At 37.9% G+C, this 21372-nt stretch overlaps 2 protein-coding genes and 1 pseudogene across 10 annotated transcripts in view; 1 reads left to right on the top strand and 2 right to left on the bottom strand.

Moving 5' to 3' along the window:
- LOC146468410 (uncharacterized) overlaps window positions 1-18705 on the bottom strand; it is a 33079-nt pseudogene extending 14374 nt beyond the window's left edge. The window contains exons 1-3 of the transcript XR_014867516.1: window positions 18637-18705; window positions 17210-17323; window positions 10561-14181 (exon numbers count right to left, since the gene is read on the bottom strand). The product of XR_014867516.1 is annotated as an uncharacterized LOC146468410 (transcript). The remainder of the gene's footprint in view (window positions 1-10560; window positions 14182-17209; window positions 17324-18636) is intronic.
- LOC146468405 (A disintegrin and metalloproteinase with thrombospondin motifs 6-like) overlaps window positions 1-21372 on the top strand; it is a 234253-nt gene that overhangs the window by 169333 nt on the left and 43548 nt on the right. The gene's annotated exons all lie outside the window — the stretch shown is intronic.
- LOC146468409 (uncharacterized) overlaps window positions 1-21372 on the bottom strand; it is an 88160-nt gene that overhangs the window by 57842 nt on the left and 8946 nt on the right. For 4 of the 8 annotated variants that reach the window (XM_085124607.1, XM_085124606.1, XM_085124611.1 and 1 more), the window contains exons 9-11: window positions 21174-21251; window positions 20418-20485; window positions 19625-19784 (exon numbers count right to left, since the gene is read on the bottom strand). In XM_085124607.1, coding sequence (XP_084980733.1) covers window positions 19625-19784; window positions 20418-20485; window positions 21174-21251 — 306 coding nt within the window. Of the gene's footprint in view, window positions 1-18833; window positions 18996-19624; window positions 19785-20417; window positions 20486-21173; window positions 21252-21372 lie in introns of all 8 variants that reach the window. The other 4 variants (XM_085124605.1, XM_085124610.1, XM_085124604.1 and 1 more) reach the window with 2 other exon arrangements.

Raw genomic sequence — 21372 nt, 5'->3', positions numbered from 1 at the left:
TGACACGAAGAGAGCCTGTGAAACGAACAACGGCCGTCACGCTACAAATCAAGATCTTTGTTAAATTATCACTTGCGACAAAGAATATGTTTTCTATAAGCTGTACAGAAATTGTTAATAGTAGTTTTTTCTCTGTTGAACTTAGTAGGATAACATTTTGTATGATTTTGTCAACTCATGTATTTTTACACATGTAGAAGTCACTGGGGATTAGGCACATTTTGCCGTTAGTTGTGTAATTGGAAACTGTTTACATTATTCTGCTTCGGCTACTTTCAAAAATACAACAGTCAGGAAATACCAAAAGTCAGAGTATTTCTAAGCTTTAATTCATCTTTTGCTTGAGTTTTTAAGGCAGGAAAGGCAATTACTTTAGAATTATCAAGCAAAGATGGTATAAATTCACTTAGAAGAGGTCAAAGTTAACAGCAGAGATCAGCTATGTGATTGTCGCATCGCAGTATAAATATTTATGAAATTGCTATAAACTAGCAGTTTATTCTAGCCCTTAATTCGAAAAAACCTCGCTCAGGAGGACTTACCACAGTGATCTGATCTGCAGCGCCAGTAACTCTTTTTAAACGGAAAAAGTTGAAATCCTTGTAACTGCGTGACTCTGACAAACTAAGGCGTGATCAAAACCGCGTGGGATCTGGTAACCGAACTATCTTCCCAAGGCGAACAAGTAACAAACGACAAACAATTCCGTATTTTTCCTCAGTAAATATGCAGTTCTTCAAGTTCCTAAACCAGCCGACTAGCCAGATATACACTCCCTGTGCTTGATAACATTTTTTTTTTTTTTTGGCGGGGTGGAAACGAATGGGGGGAGGGGGGGGGGGTCCTTGTGCGTGAGAACTCGCGGACATTTAGAACACAGCTTAGTGCCCTCTCTTCAACAGTCACTTTATATTTTCTACTGTATGGCACTTACCTTTGCAAATATCAAGAACGAAGTGGACAGTCACTATAGTGTTTCCTAACTACAGAAAAAGGCTCACATTAATGGTTGGAGGTTCCATCTATGATGCAGTAGCAAGTAGAGTAGACATTGCAAACTGTATGAGGCCACACCTGCATTTTATGTCTACACGTAGCATCTTCCTTGACTGCAAAACAGTCAAATTTTTGTCTTTCAAGTGTAGATAAGATACTCGAGAAACAAAAAGCCTGGAATGTCATTTGAGTTCTCTTTTCCTACTGGCTAATGTTCATGTGACATAATTAAAATTATGCCACATAGACACTAGCTTGTTCAACATTAGCCAATTCAAAGCTCTCAGTTAGTGAGAACGCCCAAATTTCAAACCAAAACCCGAGGAAGCAAAATGAGTAGAATTGTGCAGAGAGAGAGCGCTTTTAAATTCGGGTTCATGTTTTCGCGGTTCTCACTATTCTGGAGCTTTGAACAGGCTAGGCTGCAAAACAGTCTTTTTGTGCGCTGGTCCGTCGTACGAGCATGTGCAGTCGTTTCTTGTAGGAAAATGTCTAGTCTACTTGCTACTGTATCATAGATGGAACCTCCAGCCAATAATGTTAGCCTTTTGCTGTAGTTAGGAAACACTATAGTAACTGTCCACTTCGTTCTTGATATTCGCAAAGATAAGTGCCATACAGTAGAAAATATAAAGTGACTGTTGAAGAGAGGGCACTAAGCTGTGTTCTAAACGTCCGCGAGATCTCACGCACAAAAAACCTCCCTCGCCCTCCCCTCCCCCCCCCCCCCCCCCTCCTCCCCGCCAAGAAAAAAAAAAAAAACGTTTTCAAGCACGGGGAGTGTATATTTGGCTAGACGGCTGGTTTAGGAACTTGAAGAACTGCATATTTACTGAGGAAAAATACGGAATTGTTTGTCGTTTGTTACTTGTTCGCCTTCGTAGCCGGCTTGGGAAGATAGTTCGGTTACCAGATCCCACGCGGTTTTGATCACGCCTTAGTTTGTCGGATTTCAACTTTTTCCGTTTAAAAAGAGTTACTGGCGCTGCAGATCAGATCACTGTGGTAAGTCCTCCTTAGCGAGTTTTTTCGAATTGAGGGCTAGAATAAACTGCTAGTTTATAGCAATTTCATAAATATTTATACTGCGATGCGACAATCACATAGCTGATCTCTGCTGTTAACTTAACCTCTTCTAAGTGAATTTATACCATCTTTGCTTGACAATTCTAATGTAATTGCCTTTCCTGTCTTAAAAACTCAAGCAATAGATGACTTAAGGCTTAGAAATACTCTGACTTTTGGTATTTCCTGACTGTTGTATTTTTGAAAGTAGCCGAAGCAGAATAATGTAAACAGTTTTCAATTACACAACTAACGGCAAAATGTGCGTAATCCCCAGCGACTTCTACATGTGTAAAAATACATGAGTTGACAAAATCATACAAAATGTTATCCTACTAAGTTCAACAGAGAAAAAACTACTATTCACAATTTCTGTACAGCTTATAGAAAACATATTCCTTGTCGCAAGTGATAATTTAACAAAGATCTTGATTTGTAGCGTGACGGCCGTTGTTCGTTTCACAGGCTCTCCTCGTGTCAAAGTACCCTTCACATTTTGGTCTCTCGACGGGATACTTTTGCATTGCCGCCAGAAATATTTTAACACAGTAAACTACAACGGTTGTGCTTCAACAATATGTTCATTTTAAATTCAAACTGGACGTACCAATTGGGTTTCTTTTGTGTTGAAATTGGATGAAATTTGCTAAATTTTAAAACTGCCGAAATGGGGTTTCTTCTAACGGCCGAAGCATTTCCAATTTTCAAGCTTATCTAAATTTAACTAGTGCATTATGAAGAAGAGGGATGTGTTTATATTTTGTGAACATTTCATTAATGGAGGACATCGCGTTTCTTTCTACGAGCGAGATGAAAATGGGTAATTTTTAGTAAGTTTCGTGACCGAAAAGACGCTAATTTGCCGTATTTCAAACTTTGCCCGATTTCGAAAAAAATAACACGCTGATGAAACTTTTAACGTTCTTTTTGAAAATACTCCACTATAGAGATTATATGAGCAAAATATGAAGGAATTCGAAATTTCCCTACTGACGCCCGATTTTTGATAATTTCAGAAATCGGCTCTTAAAGTCTAGTTGCCAAAAATCCAAAAAACTAACCGATTATTTTTCTATCTTCCTTAAAGCTCACTGTTACTACAGTAGTCTAAAGAGCAGTTAGTTTTGCTCAATACTGTGGAATTAGTATCAATCATTTGCATATGAGTTTCTTCGCATGCGGAGTTCACTTAAGAGTACATATATTTGCTTTTTGACAAACAAACGACAACAATATATATAGCCAATACATTCTTTTTCTTTTTTTTTCTTTTTTTCTTTTTTCTTTTTTTCTTTTTCTTTTTCCTTGGATTACACTTCCTTGATCAGTATTTTAAACCAGGAAACAAAATTCAACGAGTTTCGTAATACATATAGTTTTTAGAAAAAAAAATAATTTGAACAATTTTCTTTTTCGGTCCAAGATGAAAAACATCAAGTTTGTTTAGCCGCGTTTTTCCTTTTCTTCTTGTTTTTAAACTGTGAAGTGAACAGTACACTTGAGTCTACCAATACAAAGCCTGCCTTCATGGTTGTACTTTCCGTAAACTTTAAGTGTCATTGAAATGTATTGCGGATGATGAACTGTGTGTTGGAGTTGCTTCGGCGAGGCATGTTATATTGAAAATAGAACTTAAAAAAACACGGATCAGAGCTATATCTTTATTTAGAGAAAACGTTCATCTCATCTCCTTGTACGAAATCATTGGTAAAAAAAAATAATAATAAAAATAATGCATGGCATGGACATTTAGGCGTTGGCTGGAATTAATGACTGAGGCGTTACTACGGCTTACTCTGCTATGAAAATGCAAAGAAAGATGCCGCTGAATTCTTGACATGTAAAATTACTCTGGTAGGAAAGGAAGTCGATGTATTTCTATATCTCTTCTTGGTGTGACAAAAAAAACTCTTGTGAGCCTGAGAAACCTTCAATTAATGGACATTCCACACAAAAATATTAACGACAGTTGCAATTTGTGGGGGGTTTATTTTTCTGCTTTCATTAAAACCAATACCTTATTGAAAATTCGTGCAGTATTCCTCTTGGTTAGTTGCATTTAGTGCAGAAAAGTTACAGTACATTTAATACATTTGCATATAAGGCTCTTTTTCTTCAACCCATCAAAGCGTATGTATTTGCTTCCACTCATTACTACGGAACATACAGAAAAGCTTTTTTTTTTTTTTGCGGATTTATACTTCTCACCCAGGAAGCAAGGGTCAATATATATATTTTTTTGCATTCAGTTTCATGTAAAATACATCACCCAGTTCGTTGACTAAAACGATCGTTCTTCACTAACCTGTTAAATTGCATACGCCACGCACAAAATAGAAAGTTATGTTGACTTTATAGCTTTGCTTTCTTCAAACTTAAAGAGCAATAATGTGCCGCGGATAAGGAATTCGACGATTCTCACTTTTTAAAATACACTTCAAACATAGGGAAACGTATATTTTCATCTCAAGAAACCAAAATTAGTTGATCACGTTTTACAACGTCGAAGGTGAAAACTACATTATTACAATTCTCACGAAGGAAGAGATTGAAACTTGGAAAGTTTGGCTGCGTAAAATTGCTGGCGGATTTTTATCGAAGCTTGCAGCCAGGCTTTTAAAATATCTTAAAACGCAGAAAGACATACCACTGAATTCGTACGGAAATCAGAACATCCCACAGTGGAAACTGAAGAACTAAGCGTTTTCCGAAACGTATACTTGGTTTCACAAAAAAACAAAGCTAATCCCTAGTTATAAGCCGGCACGACATTCAACTTCAAATAACCCCATAAAATACAAAAGAGATTCAAATTCAGCTAGTTTGAATCTCTGGTTTATTGAAAACCAGCTAGGCGCTGAGAGCTCTGGGTGATGGCGTCAAATAAAATTCTAGTTGTGATGTATAATCTTTACCCAACGCTGTGGCTTAACTGGATTAGAAATTTTTTGTCCCGATAAAACGGGTTGAATTTTATGGAGAAAATTCAACCGAGATAACATAGGTGCGCAAAATTATGACACTGTTAATGCCAAATTTTGTACTGCATTTGTTTTTCGGATTGTGCCATGAAGTTACTATTCTCAGTCTAAATCTAAATTTAAATAGTTGAAGCACGCAAGTTCCATTCAGTTTCGGGTAAAATAATTCACAATTTGGTAAGACTTCCATCTTCGGTCCAAAATTATTAAAACAGAAATATCACCTTACGACTCTATTGTAAACTGTGAAGATAAAGTCAATGCAATACAAATTATAGTATTTGTAATAATCTCGTCATCTCTCGCTTTATAACGTTACAACCTCAAACTCCGGAACTTTCAATGAATTCAGTGGTTCCATGTAAGAAATCGAAACAGTCAATCGTATTTTTCAGCTTCAAGAGACGGAGTTATTTATCTTGTGGTTGGCTTATTTTTAAAAAAAAAAGTTCATTTCTTCAGCACAAATAAAGATCAGGGAAAAATGCATGCGCATAAAGTTATAACAAGAAAAGGAAATGTTTAGTTAGCTTTGTCAATCGTCCATATTATACTGAATAACAATGGATCATATTTATCGAAAAAAATCCAGTTTTTCTCAGTTGACAAAAATCTCCACATCGTGTTTAGTCAACTTATAAAATACTTTCTACGATTTAATCGAGCTTAATCCCCTTATGTGTGGTATTCAGTCAGTCAAAGATGAACACAAAGCTACAAAAATCCACCGACCTCTAAGAATAAATTGAGATTGTTTAACTGCGTTGTTAATATCCTTCCACTCAAAACTGCTCAGTTATGTAATCGATACAGTTCACATGCAAAAGATCAACTTAAAGTTGTCCTTACCTCAATACTATGATACCTTGACAATGAATAACGTTTGCTTGCTTCGAAAAACTTAAATGTAAAAGTCAACCTCAAATCTCACGGAAATCCATCTTCTTTCTAAGAAACCGAAATCAGTTTGTCACATGTTACGACGTCACAGGTCAAAAAATACTCTATGACAAGCGTTATGAGGGGGCAGAAATGGAAACTTATGGCGTTGGCTGGGTAGAAATTCGATAGCTATTTATATTTATAAGTTTATTCGTTAGAAAAAATGTTACGGAAACAGGGCTAGTTTAAAAATACCCACTAGAACAAGCCATGTTTTTATTTTATTTTACTAAATGAATCTCAGAGCTTTAAAATAATGCCATTTCAAAAGGGTGATTTTGTAAGGGGTTTATCGACGCGCCTATTTGAAACAGGGTCAGCTTTGAAATAAATCCACTCTAATTTATTTGACTGTTTATTTGTTACCTAAGCCAACGTTTATCCTATACTAAACAACTTTTAAGCGCGTACCGCGCAGGCAAACCAATACCAAAATATTTTGTTGCGGAAACGCGTTGCGTGGTCTTGAAGACAGGTCAAAAGCTTGCAATTTCTAGCCTCAACACAATTGCGTCCTTAAAAGTTGTTCGGCGCTGTTACACGATAAAAACTTTTAAGGCAGCAATTTTGAGTCATACATCGCACCATGTAACATCACATTAAGATGCACAAAAATTGATTAATTGCCATTCTGATATGAGACATTTGGTTGATTAATGTTATGTATGTTCAGACCGAAGCCCTTAGTTGTCCTTTACATTCCTGCTTTCATTCGCTTATTTTGTTTAGTTTTTGAGTTTGTCACTGACCTTTGGGATTTAAAGTTTGGCGCTTAGTGTGGCGTTTGAAAATGGGGTATCTAGAGTGCTTACCATTTACGAACCACCCGGATGGAAATTTTTGGCGTAAATACGAAAAGATTTAGCTTGTCTTAACAGAAGATGAATAACATGCAAAATGTATGAACATCAGCTGTAAATCCTAATTGAAGTAATAAAAATGCATCACTTTGAGCAGAAGCCTATAATTTCAGAAGTACGCCGAATGGAATGATGCGTACCATTTGATTTTGATTTCCAACTGAAATTTCTGGGTTTTCCATGTAAATGGTACGCACGTGGGGGGATATCAAGAAGTCAATCCGAGATCGATAAATCGACGGTTTTAAAATTTAACGCCTTGCGAACAAAACGGCCGAATTCTACTGGAAGGTGCGGAAAAGAACCGATCGAAAGCGGTCATATTTTCCTGAGAGACGTGTAAAGTTAACATGTTACCACATTTATCACCCTTTTTAGGGCAGTAGTTGATGTTAAGTTGTCGTTTCTTTTGCCAATTTCGAAAGATGTTGCGAAACACCCCCGAATATTGTTGGCCTTACATTTTTGTGTCAGTCGTACTGGCTAATATAACAGGCGTTTAACATCAACATATCCGGCTACCCGTAATGGGAAATTTTGGCTATTTTAAAGGAACTAACAAATTTCAATGAGGGAAAGTGAGTCTTTTTGTTGATACACAGCACTTTTAAACAGAAAATCTCGGCTGTGTTCGAATGCTCTACCCGGAATTGCTCGGCTTTCCCTCTCCCCCTTGCGGGCAATACATCTTTCAGGAGGGGGGGGGGGGGGGGAGGGAAGGGGAGCAGGGTTGCACTCTTAAGATGTTGTTAACTACGTCACCGGGAAAATCCCCGCTTTCAATCTTGAGGCTGGGTGCGGAAAAAGACGCTGGTTAAATGTAATCTAAAACTACTTTTGATTGGTTCCATTCTTTTACAGCTCATGGAAAATCAAAGTAACATTTTTATTGCTTTTTATGGGTGGATTTTACAGCCAAACAATGACAATTTTTTTCAATATTCTACATACACACTCGATTGAAGAAACGATGTCCCGTTCAAAGTGTGAATCATAAACAAAGCGAACTGAATGAATTGTGGGTTGATTTAATTAGCATGCGAATATCCCGTGTTTTTTCTCTTTGTCCCCCAGAAATATGTAAATTTTAAGGCCTAAAACGCACGTGCTTTTATTTTCTAACAAGAGTTCAAAAAAGATCATGGGTGAAACGCTTCTCAGAAAGCTGTTTGCTGTTATCCTTGATGGTTTATACCTCTTCAATCGAGTGTATTCGCTTGTACTCAGACACAGGTGTCTACGTTACGAAATTACAAAAAGGTGAGGTGCATAGTACTATGGTACAATTAATTAATGACAAGAGTCAACAATGGTCAATCTTAACGTTGCTTTTCAGCTCATCCTTGTAGGCGCTTTCTATAAGATTTCCTTTGCCTTTCTTCCTTTTCATGTTTCCACATTTAAGCCCCTAAGCTTTTGACAAGTATAGTAGCTAATTTGTCAGCAGTAACTAAGGAGATTACAACGACTGAGTAAGGGAGAGACTCCAAAACTTGAATTTCATCGTCAGAACTCAAAGGACTTCAGGTTTATTGATTTAAAATTCTGGAGGAATAACTTAGCAATGCACTGGAAAATATTGAAATTTCGAAACTTTTAACCTTTATTTGAGATAGCCATTCAATGAGAAGGCGTGACATTTATACCAGTGAACGCGGCTGCCTTGAGCTTCTAGTTACTCTTATCGTGTCACAAATTATTGTTAATCCTAAAACAAAACGTTGTATGGTATTTACAGTTGAAACTGGATTATTTCGCTCTCTGGTGCTGCGCCTGTCCCACTAACACCGAGTTACATGTGCATGTTTTTAGAAATCTCGACTCGGTAATATTTATCAAGAATTCAGTAACTCGGAGTAAGAATCTAGAGAATTGAGGAGTCCAGGTAATCGAGTTTCTCTTTACTATTAAAAGGCAAACTATTTTAAACTGACATGATGGCCTATCAAGTTAACTGGCAGTCGAGTACTAAAATCCAGTTTCCCCAATATTGAAAACTAAAGCTAAGCTTCATGCGTAGGGATGCTTTTTTGTGAGTAGTTGACCAGTAGCTAGTTGGTACCTACTAACATTACGTATACACACTTAACTAAAGGTGGAGCGCCTAGTATTGGAAGAAATTTCACCATCAACTGTCGTCGCTCCACTTGTAATCGTAATTTCACCGCTTCAAAAATCTAAAGCAAACGGAGCTCAGGCATGAAAAGATTCAGTTTTTGCAGATCCAATTTCTAATTAAACATTGTGATTGAAACTTTCTGAGCCTTAAGCTCTCTTTACTATTTTTATGCAACATCCAGCACCACTAGTTTATTTAAAATAAGTGCAGAGAAACCATGTTTCAATTGCACCACGAAACAGTAATTTATACGTTTAAAGGACCCTAGTCAGCCTCCACCATTTTCAATGCCATCGAAATTATTGATATTGCATGGCGGAAGCGAAATCTTATTGCTTTACTGTAAGTTATGTTCCTGAAAGTATGTTTCATTATCTTTATTAGTTTCACAGTGATTTCTTTCATTTCGACATGCTCCGAATAAAATATAATAGCCAAACTCTTGCATATAAACAAAAACAAAGGTGTGGCTGACTAGGGCCCTTTAAGAGTTCATTCTTGCAGCTTAAATCTAGAATATGTATTTTTCTTGGTTTGTTTTTCTTTTGACAATTTCTTTTTTTTTTTTGGTTTGGATTTTGCCTCTTTTCTTACTATTCCTAACCTCTAGTAGTTATAATTTCTGAAATAAATGTCCTTGATCACTAAAAATTAAGCTTTTATAAATCAGAAAGAGAAAATTTCAGTTCCACAGACTGAGGCATATGAGTAATGTATGCCGGTAGTAAAGAAAGAATTTTATCAACACACTTCTTGTATTGAACATTTTTAGATACAAATTTTCTCTTTCTCTATTGATCTAAGTAAGCTGCCAAGAAGAAAAACAAAACATGACATAAAGTATAAGATTCAATCTAAAATATTGCTTTTCAGCAGTCAGCACGAACTTTTCTCGGAAAAAAATGCTAACACAATTTGTTCATGTAAAAAACTCGCAGTTTTATAGAGAGTCCACTGTATTCCTTATCTAGAAAAAAATTCTAATAAAATTAAAAAAATTTTTCCACTATTTAAACAATCAAAATCACACGATACTCAAAATAAACAAGCTATTTACAGTCTCTTGTACGAGTTTCTTTTCATGACGATTTCTTCATGATGTAAGCCGTAACAAATGGTCCTGTGGTCTTCACAGATCTGCGTTCAGCAGCTATAATTAAAGCAAAAACAATAAAAAGGCAAATTTGAGTAAGAACATCAAATATACAATACTTTTTAGAGAACTAAAAAGTTAATATATTTTTTTTCAACTTTTTAGCCTTGTGAATAGTATTGGAAATCTCAAGCAAATATTAAAGACAACAACAAATGTCTACTACAATTATAACTATGCTCGATGGTGTTGTAGCGACAGGGTATTATTTTCTTATTTTTTTGGTTTTTTTTTTTTTTTTTTTCTTTTTTTTTTTCTTGTTTTTTTTTTTTGGCCTCTGTAAAGGAAGAACATAGTTTCTAAAACAACTTCAACACCTTTAAAACATAAAACGGGCAAGGGATCTCTCATCTGTTTTTTCAGAAGTTAAAGGAGATAAGCTGCAAATAACTTTAATGAGAGCTAGTGAATTCTTTTATTTCAAACGTTGATCAATCTACTCACAGAGGAGGTCAGCTACTCTTGTCCGCCCAATTCTAGTGTGACGTCATCACCAATGAGTACAAACGGAGCCCAGTAATCCACTGCACTAAACTCGTCAGATTCTCTCATGGATTTCATGGCTTGGTTCAGAGCTGCACTGGCACTTTCACCATTCACTAAGTGCTGGTAGAATATTTTCATGAACTCCATAGTAGCCTCGTCATCAATCGCCCACAATGACACCAGAACAGACCGAGCACCAGCACCCAAACACGCTCGTGCGATGCCAACCACACCCTCAGCCTTAATCTCCCCACGGGCACTATGACAGCAACTCAGCACAACCAACCTTGCTCGCATCTGAACATTCAGTACATCTTTCATTGTTAAAAGGAAGTCTTCCTCGATAGGAGTCCGTGATACTGGTGAAGGATTTGGTGCTAAGAGAATTTCTCCTGTTTCCATCCGCCCATGTGCTGCAATGTGAACCAAAGCAACCGAGGAGAGTCGTTTCAATACTTCATTCTTCGTTGCATGCTCTCCAATTAGCGGCGTAGTGTGAAGTATTCGCCCAATCATCTGCGCTTCTTTTTGTGCCCATGGCAGCTGCGGCCACTTTGTCCCCTCAAAAGTAACCTCTTTGATCCAAGGATCACCCACGATCAGCGCCCCACTCTTAATGTGGTAATCAGGGGGACATTCTGCTATCAATTTCAAACTGGTCACCGATGGAATCACGCGGATTCTGAAAGATTCGCAGAGGTACTTGGAATCTGTGTCCATGAATGCAGCGAAAGGAGCCAAACACAATGGACCCTCGAGAACGAATATTATTTCACTTTCAAGTAACAATTCTTGTATAGGACTCACGATGGTCTCATATAGTAAACTTAGGGCACTATTCAAGGAACTGGAGGATTTATTTTGCTTCTTCTCGGGAGGGGATCTCGCATCTGAAAGATTTTCATCTTTGGCCATGTCCAGTGAACGATCCTCACATTTGACAAAAGCTCTTCCACGAATTTTCTTCAATGTGGTGTCCAAGAAATCCTCGGCATCAACTTGGCCATCGGGGATCTGTTTTCTTCTTAGCTGTACATCCTTTCCTTTCTGTAAAATCCAAAAATTTACTTCTTGGTCCCCGAGCGCAATGAAAACTGTATTGGAAGGAAGATAACTGTAAATGTCCGTTATGGCTTTTATTTCCGTGTAACATTCGGCTTGGGTGTTTTTGGATGCATACTTGAACTCCATGAGATCATTCAGAGACTGTGCACGTCCCTGCTCAGCAGATAAAAGAGCCTCTACAATCTTGCCTTGCTCTAAAAACAAACGCCATAAATTAACGTATGCGTTTTTGTGCAAATGGCGCAAGCTGACCTTCCAGTCATCATTAAACGCAAGATCGTGCCTTACATCATTCAACGTCTTTATACTGTGTAGATGACATTCTACAGCTCTGCATAAAGAACCAATTTAGTGAAAGGCAACTCCAAGGCTACTAAACGCAGAGCCCATTAAGACTCTGTCTCCCACTTTTTTGGCGATTTCTAGGCTACGTTCATGGTAGTGTATGGCTTTTTGGAAATCTCCGAGTCCCTGATAATCGCTGCCTAGATGATCATAAGTCTTTCCTTCACTTAACAAGTCTCCCACTTTTCTTGCGATTTGTAGGGAAAGGTCATGGTAGTGAATGGCTTTTTTGAAATCTCCGAGTCTCCGATAATCGCTGCCTAGATTACCATAAACTACTCCTTCATTTGCCACGTCTCCCACTTTTCTTGTGATTTCCAGGGAAAGGTCATGGTAATAAATGGCTTTTTTGAAATCTCCGAGTCCCAGATAATCGCTACCTAGATTACCATAAGCTCCTCCTTCACTTGACACGTCTCCCACTTTTCTTGCGATTTGTAGGGAAAGGTCATGGTAGTGAATGGCTTTTTTGAAATCTCCGAGTCTCCGATAATCGCTGCCTAGATTACCATAAACTATTCCTTCATTTGCCACGTCTCCCACTTTTCTTGTGATTTCCAGGGAAAGGTCATGGTAATAAATGGCTTTTTTGAAATCTCCGAGTCCCTGATAATCGTTGCCTAGATTACTATAAGCTGCTCCTTCACTTGACACGTCTCCCACTTTTCTTGCGATTTGTAGGGAAAGGTCATGGTAGTGAATGGCTTTTTTGAGATCTCCCAGTCTCTGATAATCGGTGCCTAGATTACTATAAGCTGCTCCTTCACTTGACACGTCTCCCACTTTTCTTGCGATTTGTAGGGAAAGGTCATGGTAGTGAATGGCTTTTTTGAAATCTCCGAGTCCCTGATAATCGTTGCCTAGATTACTATAAGCTGCTCCTTCACTTGACACGTCTCCCACTTTTCTTGCGATTTGTAGGGAAAGGTCATGGTAGTGAATGGCTTTTTTGAAATCTCCGAGTCTATGATAATCGTTGCCTAGATTACTAAAAGCTGCTCCTTCACTTGACACGTCTCCAACTTTTCTTGCGATTTCTAGGGAAAGGTCATGGTAGTGAATGGCTTTTTGGAAATCTCTGAGTCCCAGATAATCGCTACCTAGATTACCATAAGCTACTCCTTCACTTGACACGTCTCCCACTTTTCTTGCGATTTGTAGGGAAAGGTCATGGTAGTGAATGGCTTTTTTGAAATCTCCGAGTCTCCGATAATCGCTGCCTAGATTACCATAAACTACTCCTTCATTTGCCACGTCTCCCACTTTTCTTGTGATTTCCAGGGAAAGGTCATGGTAATAAATGGCTTTTTTGAAATCTCCGAGTCCCTTATAATCGTTGCCTAGATAACTATAAGCTGCTCCTTCCCTTAACACGTCTCCCACTTTTCTTGCGATTTGTAGGGAAAGGTCATGGTAGTGAATGGCTTTTTTGAGATCTCCCAGTCTCTGATAATCGGTGCCTAGATTACTATAAGCTGCTCCTTCACTTGACACGTCTCCCACTTTTCTTGCGATTTGTAGGGAAAGGTCATGGTAGTGAATGGCTTTTTTGAAATCTCCGAGTCCCTTATAATCGTTGCCTAGATAACTATAAGCTGCTCCTTCCCTTAACACGTCTCCCACTTTTCTTGCGATTTGTAGGGAAAGGTCATGGTAGTGAATGGCTTTTTTGAAATCTCCGAGTCCCTGATAATCGTTGCCTAGATTACTATAAGCTGCTCCTTCACTTGACACGTCTCCAACTTTTCTTGCGATTTCTAGGGAAAGGTCATGGTAGTGAATGGCTTTTTGGAAATCTCCGAGTCTCTGATAAGCGCTGCCTAGATTACCATAAGCTACTCCTTCACTTGACACGTCTCCCACTTTTCTTGCGATTTCTAGGACAAGGTCATGGTAGTGTATGGCTTTTTTGAAATCTCCAAGTCTATGATAATCGTCGCCTAGATTACAATACGCTTTTACTTCAGTTGAGACGTCTCCCACTTTTCTTGCGATTTCTAGGCAACGCTCATGGTAGTGCGTGGCTTTTTCTTGTAATTTGTCTCCCGTTTTCTTTGCAATTTTAAGTTCACGTTCATAGTATTGCAGTGTTGCTTGGAGATTCCCGGGGATGCTATTACCAGAGGCCCAACTTTTTCTACAGCTGTCGTTTGCGTCTCTGCCTTTTTCCTGTCAAACATAAACATTACTGTTTTTCGAAACAATTTGGTTCCACTTATGGAATTAATAGAAATCGGAAAAGTTGCTTGGTTATCATGTGTTTTAAACTTGCTGTTGAAATAGTCTCCTCACTGTCAAATGTTACGTAGCGTAGTTTATTTTAACCTACTTAATTGATTTTCGACTAGAAGAAGCGAGTACACTTTACCAAAGAATTTTAATAATCTTAATTGCCACCATCATCATCATCATCATCGTCACTGCCAATATAAATTAACAATACAAGGCGGGCAGGAAAACCAGTGGTTCATCGTCTTTTATGTTATGTAAATAGATCTCAAATCAAAACAAATGAAATATGGACGATGACACACTAGAATTTTTCAATTTTAAAAGTGGGACCAAGCTTTAACAGAGGTTAAGAAGGATATCGTTTCTGGAGCGGTGAATTATGTTCCAAGTAACTGCATTGCAAGTTTGTGTTGTTTCTATTATATTTTCCTTTTACCACTTCCTATCATTCTTCTATCTTAGTTAAATGAGGCGAACATTTCTCTCATTGAGACAAAATTACCACTCTATGATGACGGATATATATTTTGACTATTTTGAAATCTGTTTTTCTCTGGGCAGAGGGGCAAAGCGACGGAACCTAATTAGAACCTAAGTGGAGAATGTTTTGTTTCAACAAGCCATCATCGTATAGCCTAGATGTTAATCAATTTGGCTTTGTTTCGCGATTAATGCTCTTTTTTTCAGATAGTAAAGAAACTATTGTTGATCACAATAGAAATCCTTCGTGAAGACTGATACAGGTCCGAGTTCTACAAAAAGAACTTGTTACATTTTTAGCCAGCACAACAAAATGTTTAATTCTTAACTTTCCAAAAGAAAACTTATTTACATAAAGTTGTAGAAACGGAAAAAATCGAGGAAACAGTAGAGAAAAATCAAACTTTCCTTTGGAGCTTAGAAAAAAGGTTTTAAGACGAGGAATTCAAGTACGTGTGACAGTGGCGGTGAAAGTTAATGCAAAAAGAAAGAAACAATCAAGTTTATTTTAAAACTATATTCGTGGTGGCTTAGTTCACTTATTGGGAATTCAGACAAAAAGACGATACACAAATAAGAAGAAATCTTATTGTTTATTAAGCGGTGAGGGTAAAAGGAGTAATGAGTTTGCGGAACGACACAATTATGCAAAATACGATTTATACGTGGAATAAATTAATTAACTGAAGTGCGTCATGTTTTCGCGCCAATTTTATAAGAGCAGCGCGCTTTTTTGATGCTGCGGACTCTATTAAGGTCGGCACACACGAGGGAACTAGTCGCAGGGATTTGTTTCAGGGACTAGTCCGCTGTAGGTTTTACACGCGGGGACCTGTTTCACACCGAAGTAGCAAAATTAAGGGCGACTTCACTGAAATTCAGGGAAACGTAGAGACGAAAAAGGAGCGGTCCTAAACAGTGAAAACGAAGTTTAAAACCGAAAAAAATCTGAAAAACACGTACACGTCAATAAAATGTCACATTGTTGATCAGACATTTAGGATTTACAAAAGCTCTTGTTGTTCTTTTTAGAGTTCGGTATACTACTAATTCGGAACAGAAAAACAGCAGCTATTCAAACAAGGCCTTAAGTTGGGGGTACACCTGAAAGCCGTTTCCACGCCGCTTAAAATCGGTCAAATGGAAATATCTTGTTCGCATTTCAAGCAATACAAAAACCCTCCATTCATTACACAAATCAATGTTTTGGGGTGTTTTGTAAATTTTTGGGTGATTTTTAGGTATATTTGGGGGGAGAAAGTTTTTCTCAAAAGAGTAGTAAAATTAAGAGAAATAAGAAATATTGAAGATTTAGTGAAGTTAATAATTAAGAGACGGATACCAAGTTAGTCCACTAGAAACCTGGGGTGCTCTTTAGTGGGTATCAACTGTCTGTTAGTGTTCCAAAAATCATTTTCTTTCTTCTATCCATTCTTAAAACCTCTTCAAATTTCACTCAAATTCAGGTAGAGCCCCACCTTAAATACAAACAAAACTAAAATACTTGTTCAACCTCACCGTCGGCCGCCATCTCGAAACGGAATTCGTAAGGGATTATGGGGGGCGAAAATACTGATCAGCGATTGGTTTATTTTCATTTGGTCGCAGGGCTCGCTCCACGAACAATTCACACGCAGGGACCAGCATAATTTAAGGGACAAGTCCCCGGGACTTGTCCCACGAATTCAAACATGGTTTGAATTCGTGGGACAAGTCGCAGGGGCCAAATTTTGGTCCCTGCGACTAAATTTCTTGTTGAGAATGGGCAGGACTTGGTCCCCTGGACTAGTCGCGGGGACCAGGGACTAGTCCCTTCGTGTGTGCCGACCTTTAAACAACTGGCCAACAAATCGAGGATTAGATCGTCTGATCGTTGGTTAGGAAGAAGTGACGGTGAAGAAATCGATGAAAACTGTTTGATATTTTCGCATCATGTTCACTTTTCTCTTTACGACAACGGTTAAGACTAGAAGTACTGATGAGTACTGCCAGTTTCATTTGGTCAAGAAACGCCGAAAGATCCATCAGTTGGAAATATCGACTACCCGATCATTTTCAATAGATTCTGAAGCGTCGTTGTGAACTTTCTATGGAATCTGAAAAGCTTGTTATACGCCACCTAGAATCAAAAGGCCACTTTGAATCAAAAGTAATTTTGCTTTTAATTTCGTTTTTCTTAACTGCCCTCGATGATTGTTGACAAAGTTCCGCCATTTTCTCAATCAGTGGAAGCTAAACCAAGTCCAATCGTGTCTTGCACGCAAGCGTTTTCCCGCGCTTGACGCTGGTTACTTGTATATCCTTCGAATTCTGATTGGTCCATTGTGTTACTTACGTCTGTTGCCATTGGTCAGAGTAACTACTTTGCTTTCCGTTAAATACGATACTCATTCCACTTTAATTTTCCATAAGTGTTGCTACTTACATTCGTTTTTAAAAACCAATAATCACTGAATAAAACTTGAGTTATTGTTTATCAACTTACTGTTTGCGTTTCAGACGGATTCTTCCCAGCCTCTTTCCCAATAGCCTGCAGCTTCTTTTGCTCGCTCACAGACCTTCTCCTTAATTCCAACAACTTCTGGTTGTTCTCGTCAATCTTACATTAGTCAAGATTTCCAGTCCGTAAAAAACAAAGGCTAAAAAAAGGATTTCAAAACCCTTACGAGTGGTCATTATCTCGATTAAAATATTCCGTAATACATGGTCTAACACTGATTTTCAAAACATTACCTTTGAGGCTCAGTGTACGCGGCTACGTTTCGACCGAACACATTCTGTTCTTTCATTTCAAAAAAGAACAAATAGTCAAAGGCCTAAAGAAAGATTCAAAAGAATGTTTTAAAAGGCTGCTATATGATAAGAGAGTCACTCGTTAATGTCAGAATATCAATGTCCTCCTTACTAGCACTTGGATCCCTCTTGGAGTGCCACTTTTCAAAAGAAAGTCTCGTGATACACATAAACGACGTCACAATCCAATTATTTTTCTTAAACTGAATAGGTTCAACCTTATTAGTAGTTAAGTTTCTGCTATAGCAAGATTGAGAAGGATACTGCTAATCCCTTGTCACACCACGTGATGGCTTCCTCAAACTGATGCAGCAGAACACAAGCACTTGCTCCTAATAAACAAAATAACATCAGTTTGTCATTTTAGTTGACCTATGTTAGATTAGCATCATGCCTCTACGAATAATTTATGAAATAAGTTAAAGCATTCTTAAAATCTTCTTCCTTCTTTATGATATACAAGTAATATTACACATTAAATAACTGGTTGCCTTTAAAATCCTGGCCAATCAACATACTAAGTATATTAGTGAACATAACCCGATTATAGTTTGATTAATGCTTGTCCAATTGCTGTAAAATAATCGACACATTTTACTAGTCCTTAGATTAGATGTAAGTCACAAGGAGTGGAAACGAATGTTTGGTTTTATCAAAAGAGTTGATAACTAAAGCCACCGTAAAGCACTTCGAGTGCTGACGTCTCGAGCGTTAGCCCTTTGTGAGCGAATCAAGCCATCTTCCAAATTGACACTGTTAATCCCAGAGAATTAACGAACGCTATTCATTTAACTAAAGTTTTCTTGTTTCCCGCGTTATCAAGCTCTCACCAATAGCGTAGCTCCACTGCTCACTATATAACACACCAGAACTCCTTGGTTCGCTCTGACGACGGGCTAACGCTTGAAACCTCAGCACTCCAATCTCTTTACGGTGGCCAATTTACCTTTAGTTATCAACTTTGTTGATAAAACTAAACATTCGATTCTACTCTTAACCAAGGCAGCATCGAAGTTTCCTTTGAAACGCGAGCCCCGTTATGAAAGGATTTGAGTTAGAATGAGTAACAGACTCGTTTAAAGGCTACAGAAGATCACCATTTCCTTTTGTGACCCTTACCTGAAACAATGGCTTTGATATAAGAAGGTTGTAAGTCCGCGGCCGTCTTTGCATCACTGAGTGAACCATGGAAGTTACCTGCACGGAAATTAATGAAATGAAAGATACGTTGTTGATGAACGCATGATGAAACACCCCTATTTTTTCTTGAAAGACAGTTAACTTGACAAAACTGTCAAAAACCTTAAAATCCTCACCCAAGTTAAAATGTGCCGTTGCTCTGTTGCTGTACAGTTTGGCCTTCAGCTCTTCATCCTTGCAGTTCACTTTGATTCCTTGGGTGTAAAGCAATATGGCATTGCTGAAATCTTTCTTCCTGAATTTATCATTGCCTTCATTCTTGAAGCGCTCTGCTGTGGCTGAAATGAATAAACGTAAAAGAAATCTCGCATTTTGCTGAGTAACGCTTAAAAAAACTGCATAATCGTTTTGATGTCATACTTGTTTATGATAATTATGCCATAAACAATGCATCCTTTATACAACTGCGGCGTTATGTATAAGTCATTATAAAGAGCGCTAATCGTTCGAAAGCACCTTTCAAGCCTTAATGTCAGGGAATCTTACTTGTTCTCTTCAGGGTTTTTTTGAGTCCCCAAACCTGGGGGTGGAGGAGGGGATACTTTGTGCCTCGCCCACTTCGTTAAAAGTTATATGGCAATGAAACCTACGAAGGACATTGTACGTTCAAAAATGTTTGTTTGGGGCTCCACAAAAGAAGACTATGGCGTCACATGACATACATGTGTCACATGAGTTTGAAACATAAGTGATTCACTCTTCTCAGCCATCTTGGACTTCTCCAAAAACTCAGGACACCGTTGAAATTGACCTCAAAATAATCAAAAGCGATAAAGAAATGCTAAAGCTAAAGTGGCATAAAACGTAAAAATAAACACTACTTCAGAAGTATTTTGTCTTAGACCTTTAGATTTCTTATAATGCTGGCAACAATCCTTGGACCATAACTAATCAAAAAAATCCTTACCTCTTAAAGCGGCTTCATCATCATTATCCAGTGTTTTCTTACTAACAGCTGTGACGTCAGATTCATTGGCATCGTCCTCTCCGCCTACATCTTGTAGCTTGGTCTGTTCATAGAGAGATTGGCTCCTTAATTCTAGCAACATCTGGTTGTTCTTGTCAATCTTACACAAGTCAAGGCTTGTAAGAAGATAGTTGTAAAAATATCAATAGTTGCCAAAACCAAAACACTAGTAGGTCAAGAAGGTCATATTGGTGGGGTTTTTTTAAAATCCTTCCCCATTTCTTTCTTAGGTCTAACCATATTAAGACCGGAGTGTTTTTTTTTTTTTTTTTTTGGCTTCTGGGTCCGGGAGCAGGAAGCGGGGCAATGATGCAACGCGGAATGATGACGTGCTGTGACGTCGTAATTACATAATTTGCGTCCCGTGGCAGCCATCTTGGATACGCCATCTTGGATTTCTAGATTTCCTCAAGCTTCAGGAAAGCGCCGAAATTGAAAAAACAAGTAATAAAAACAACAAATAAACGCTAACATGGGCTAAAACGTAAAAGTTACAGTAAGAAAAGTATTTTATTCTTTACTTTAAAAAGGGATTTTCCATTCTCTGAAAAAGCTACCTGCCAAAATTGGGTTGTCATCGTCAATGAACACTAACCAGCCACATCAAATTTTTCCAGATAAACTTCTGAAAAAGTCCTGCAATTTCAGGCTATTTGGTTTAAGGTCGTAGAACCCCCACCCCCGGTCTAGATTGGGTTAAAACTCTTCTTGAATATGAAGGAATAAAGGATACTGCTAATCCTTTTTCACACCACGTGATGGCTTCCTCAAACCGATTTAGCTGAACACAGGCGCTTGCTCCTATTAAACAACAAAATAATATTAGTTCGGCATTAAACTCGACTCAACTTTAATGGTATTATACCTCCACAAACCAGCCTTGCGTTTCTCAAACGTCTCCCGAAAAGATTTCGGACCCGAAAAACTATTTTACATGTACAAAACACTTTACCAAAATTTAATTTTGATAATTTTGAAAGTATAAACATTTTAAGAATAACTTGTCGGATCCGACATTTCTTCGGGAGCTTTGAAAAACGCACACCAGGGCTAGAATACGATAAGTACCCTAACTAAACTTTTCTTCCTGATGACAAACATGCAAATTAAAATCACACATTAAAGAACTGGTTGGCACAGATATCTGTCCAATCAACATACTTAACAAATATGCTAACTACTTATTGTTTCATCAGTTCTCGTCAAATTGTTGTAAAATAATCAATCAGAGTGTTTTTTGCTTGAACACTTTTTAAAACCTAGAGACCTTTACTACTTCTTTTACTTCTTATTGCATCAAGTGGCATTTGTTTTAACTTCCTAAAGGTTAGATGACAAGCTACAATGTTTACAATTAGAATGAGCAACAGACGTTTTCAATAAACGGAAATGATATTAAATTAAATACAAAGCATGTCTCAGCTACAAGCTTTTTACCTTTCATCAGAAGGACAACATAATTTCTTATCGTTTCTAAGGTTACTCTTACCTCTAACAATCGCTTTGACATAAGACGGTTGTAAGTCAATGGCTGTCTTTGCATCACTAAGTGAATCATGGAAGTTACCTGCAGGCATAATCAGAAAAGGAAATATACGGTGTTGATGAGCAACAGTTACTGATTAACCGTAAATCATTCTTAATTTTTCTGCAGAAATACATATCATCAACTTGACACAACTCTGAAA

Source organism: Pavona decussata, unplaced genomic scaffold, assembly GCF_977016875.1.
Source record: "Pavona decussata unplaced genomic scaffold, jaPavDecu1.1 SCAFFOLD_131, whole genome shotgun sequence".
Taxonomy (NCBI): domain Eukaryota; kingdom Metazoa; phylum Cnidaria; class Anthozoa; order Scleractinia; family Agariciidae; genus Pavona; species Pavona decussata.
The sequence above is the reverse complement of the archived record's forward strand: the minus strand, read 5'-3'. Positions and strand labels throughout refer to the sequence as shown.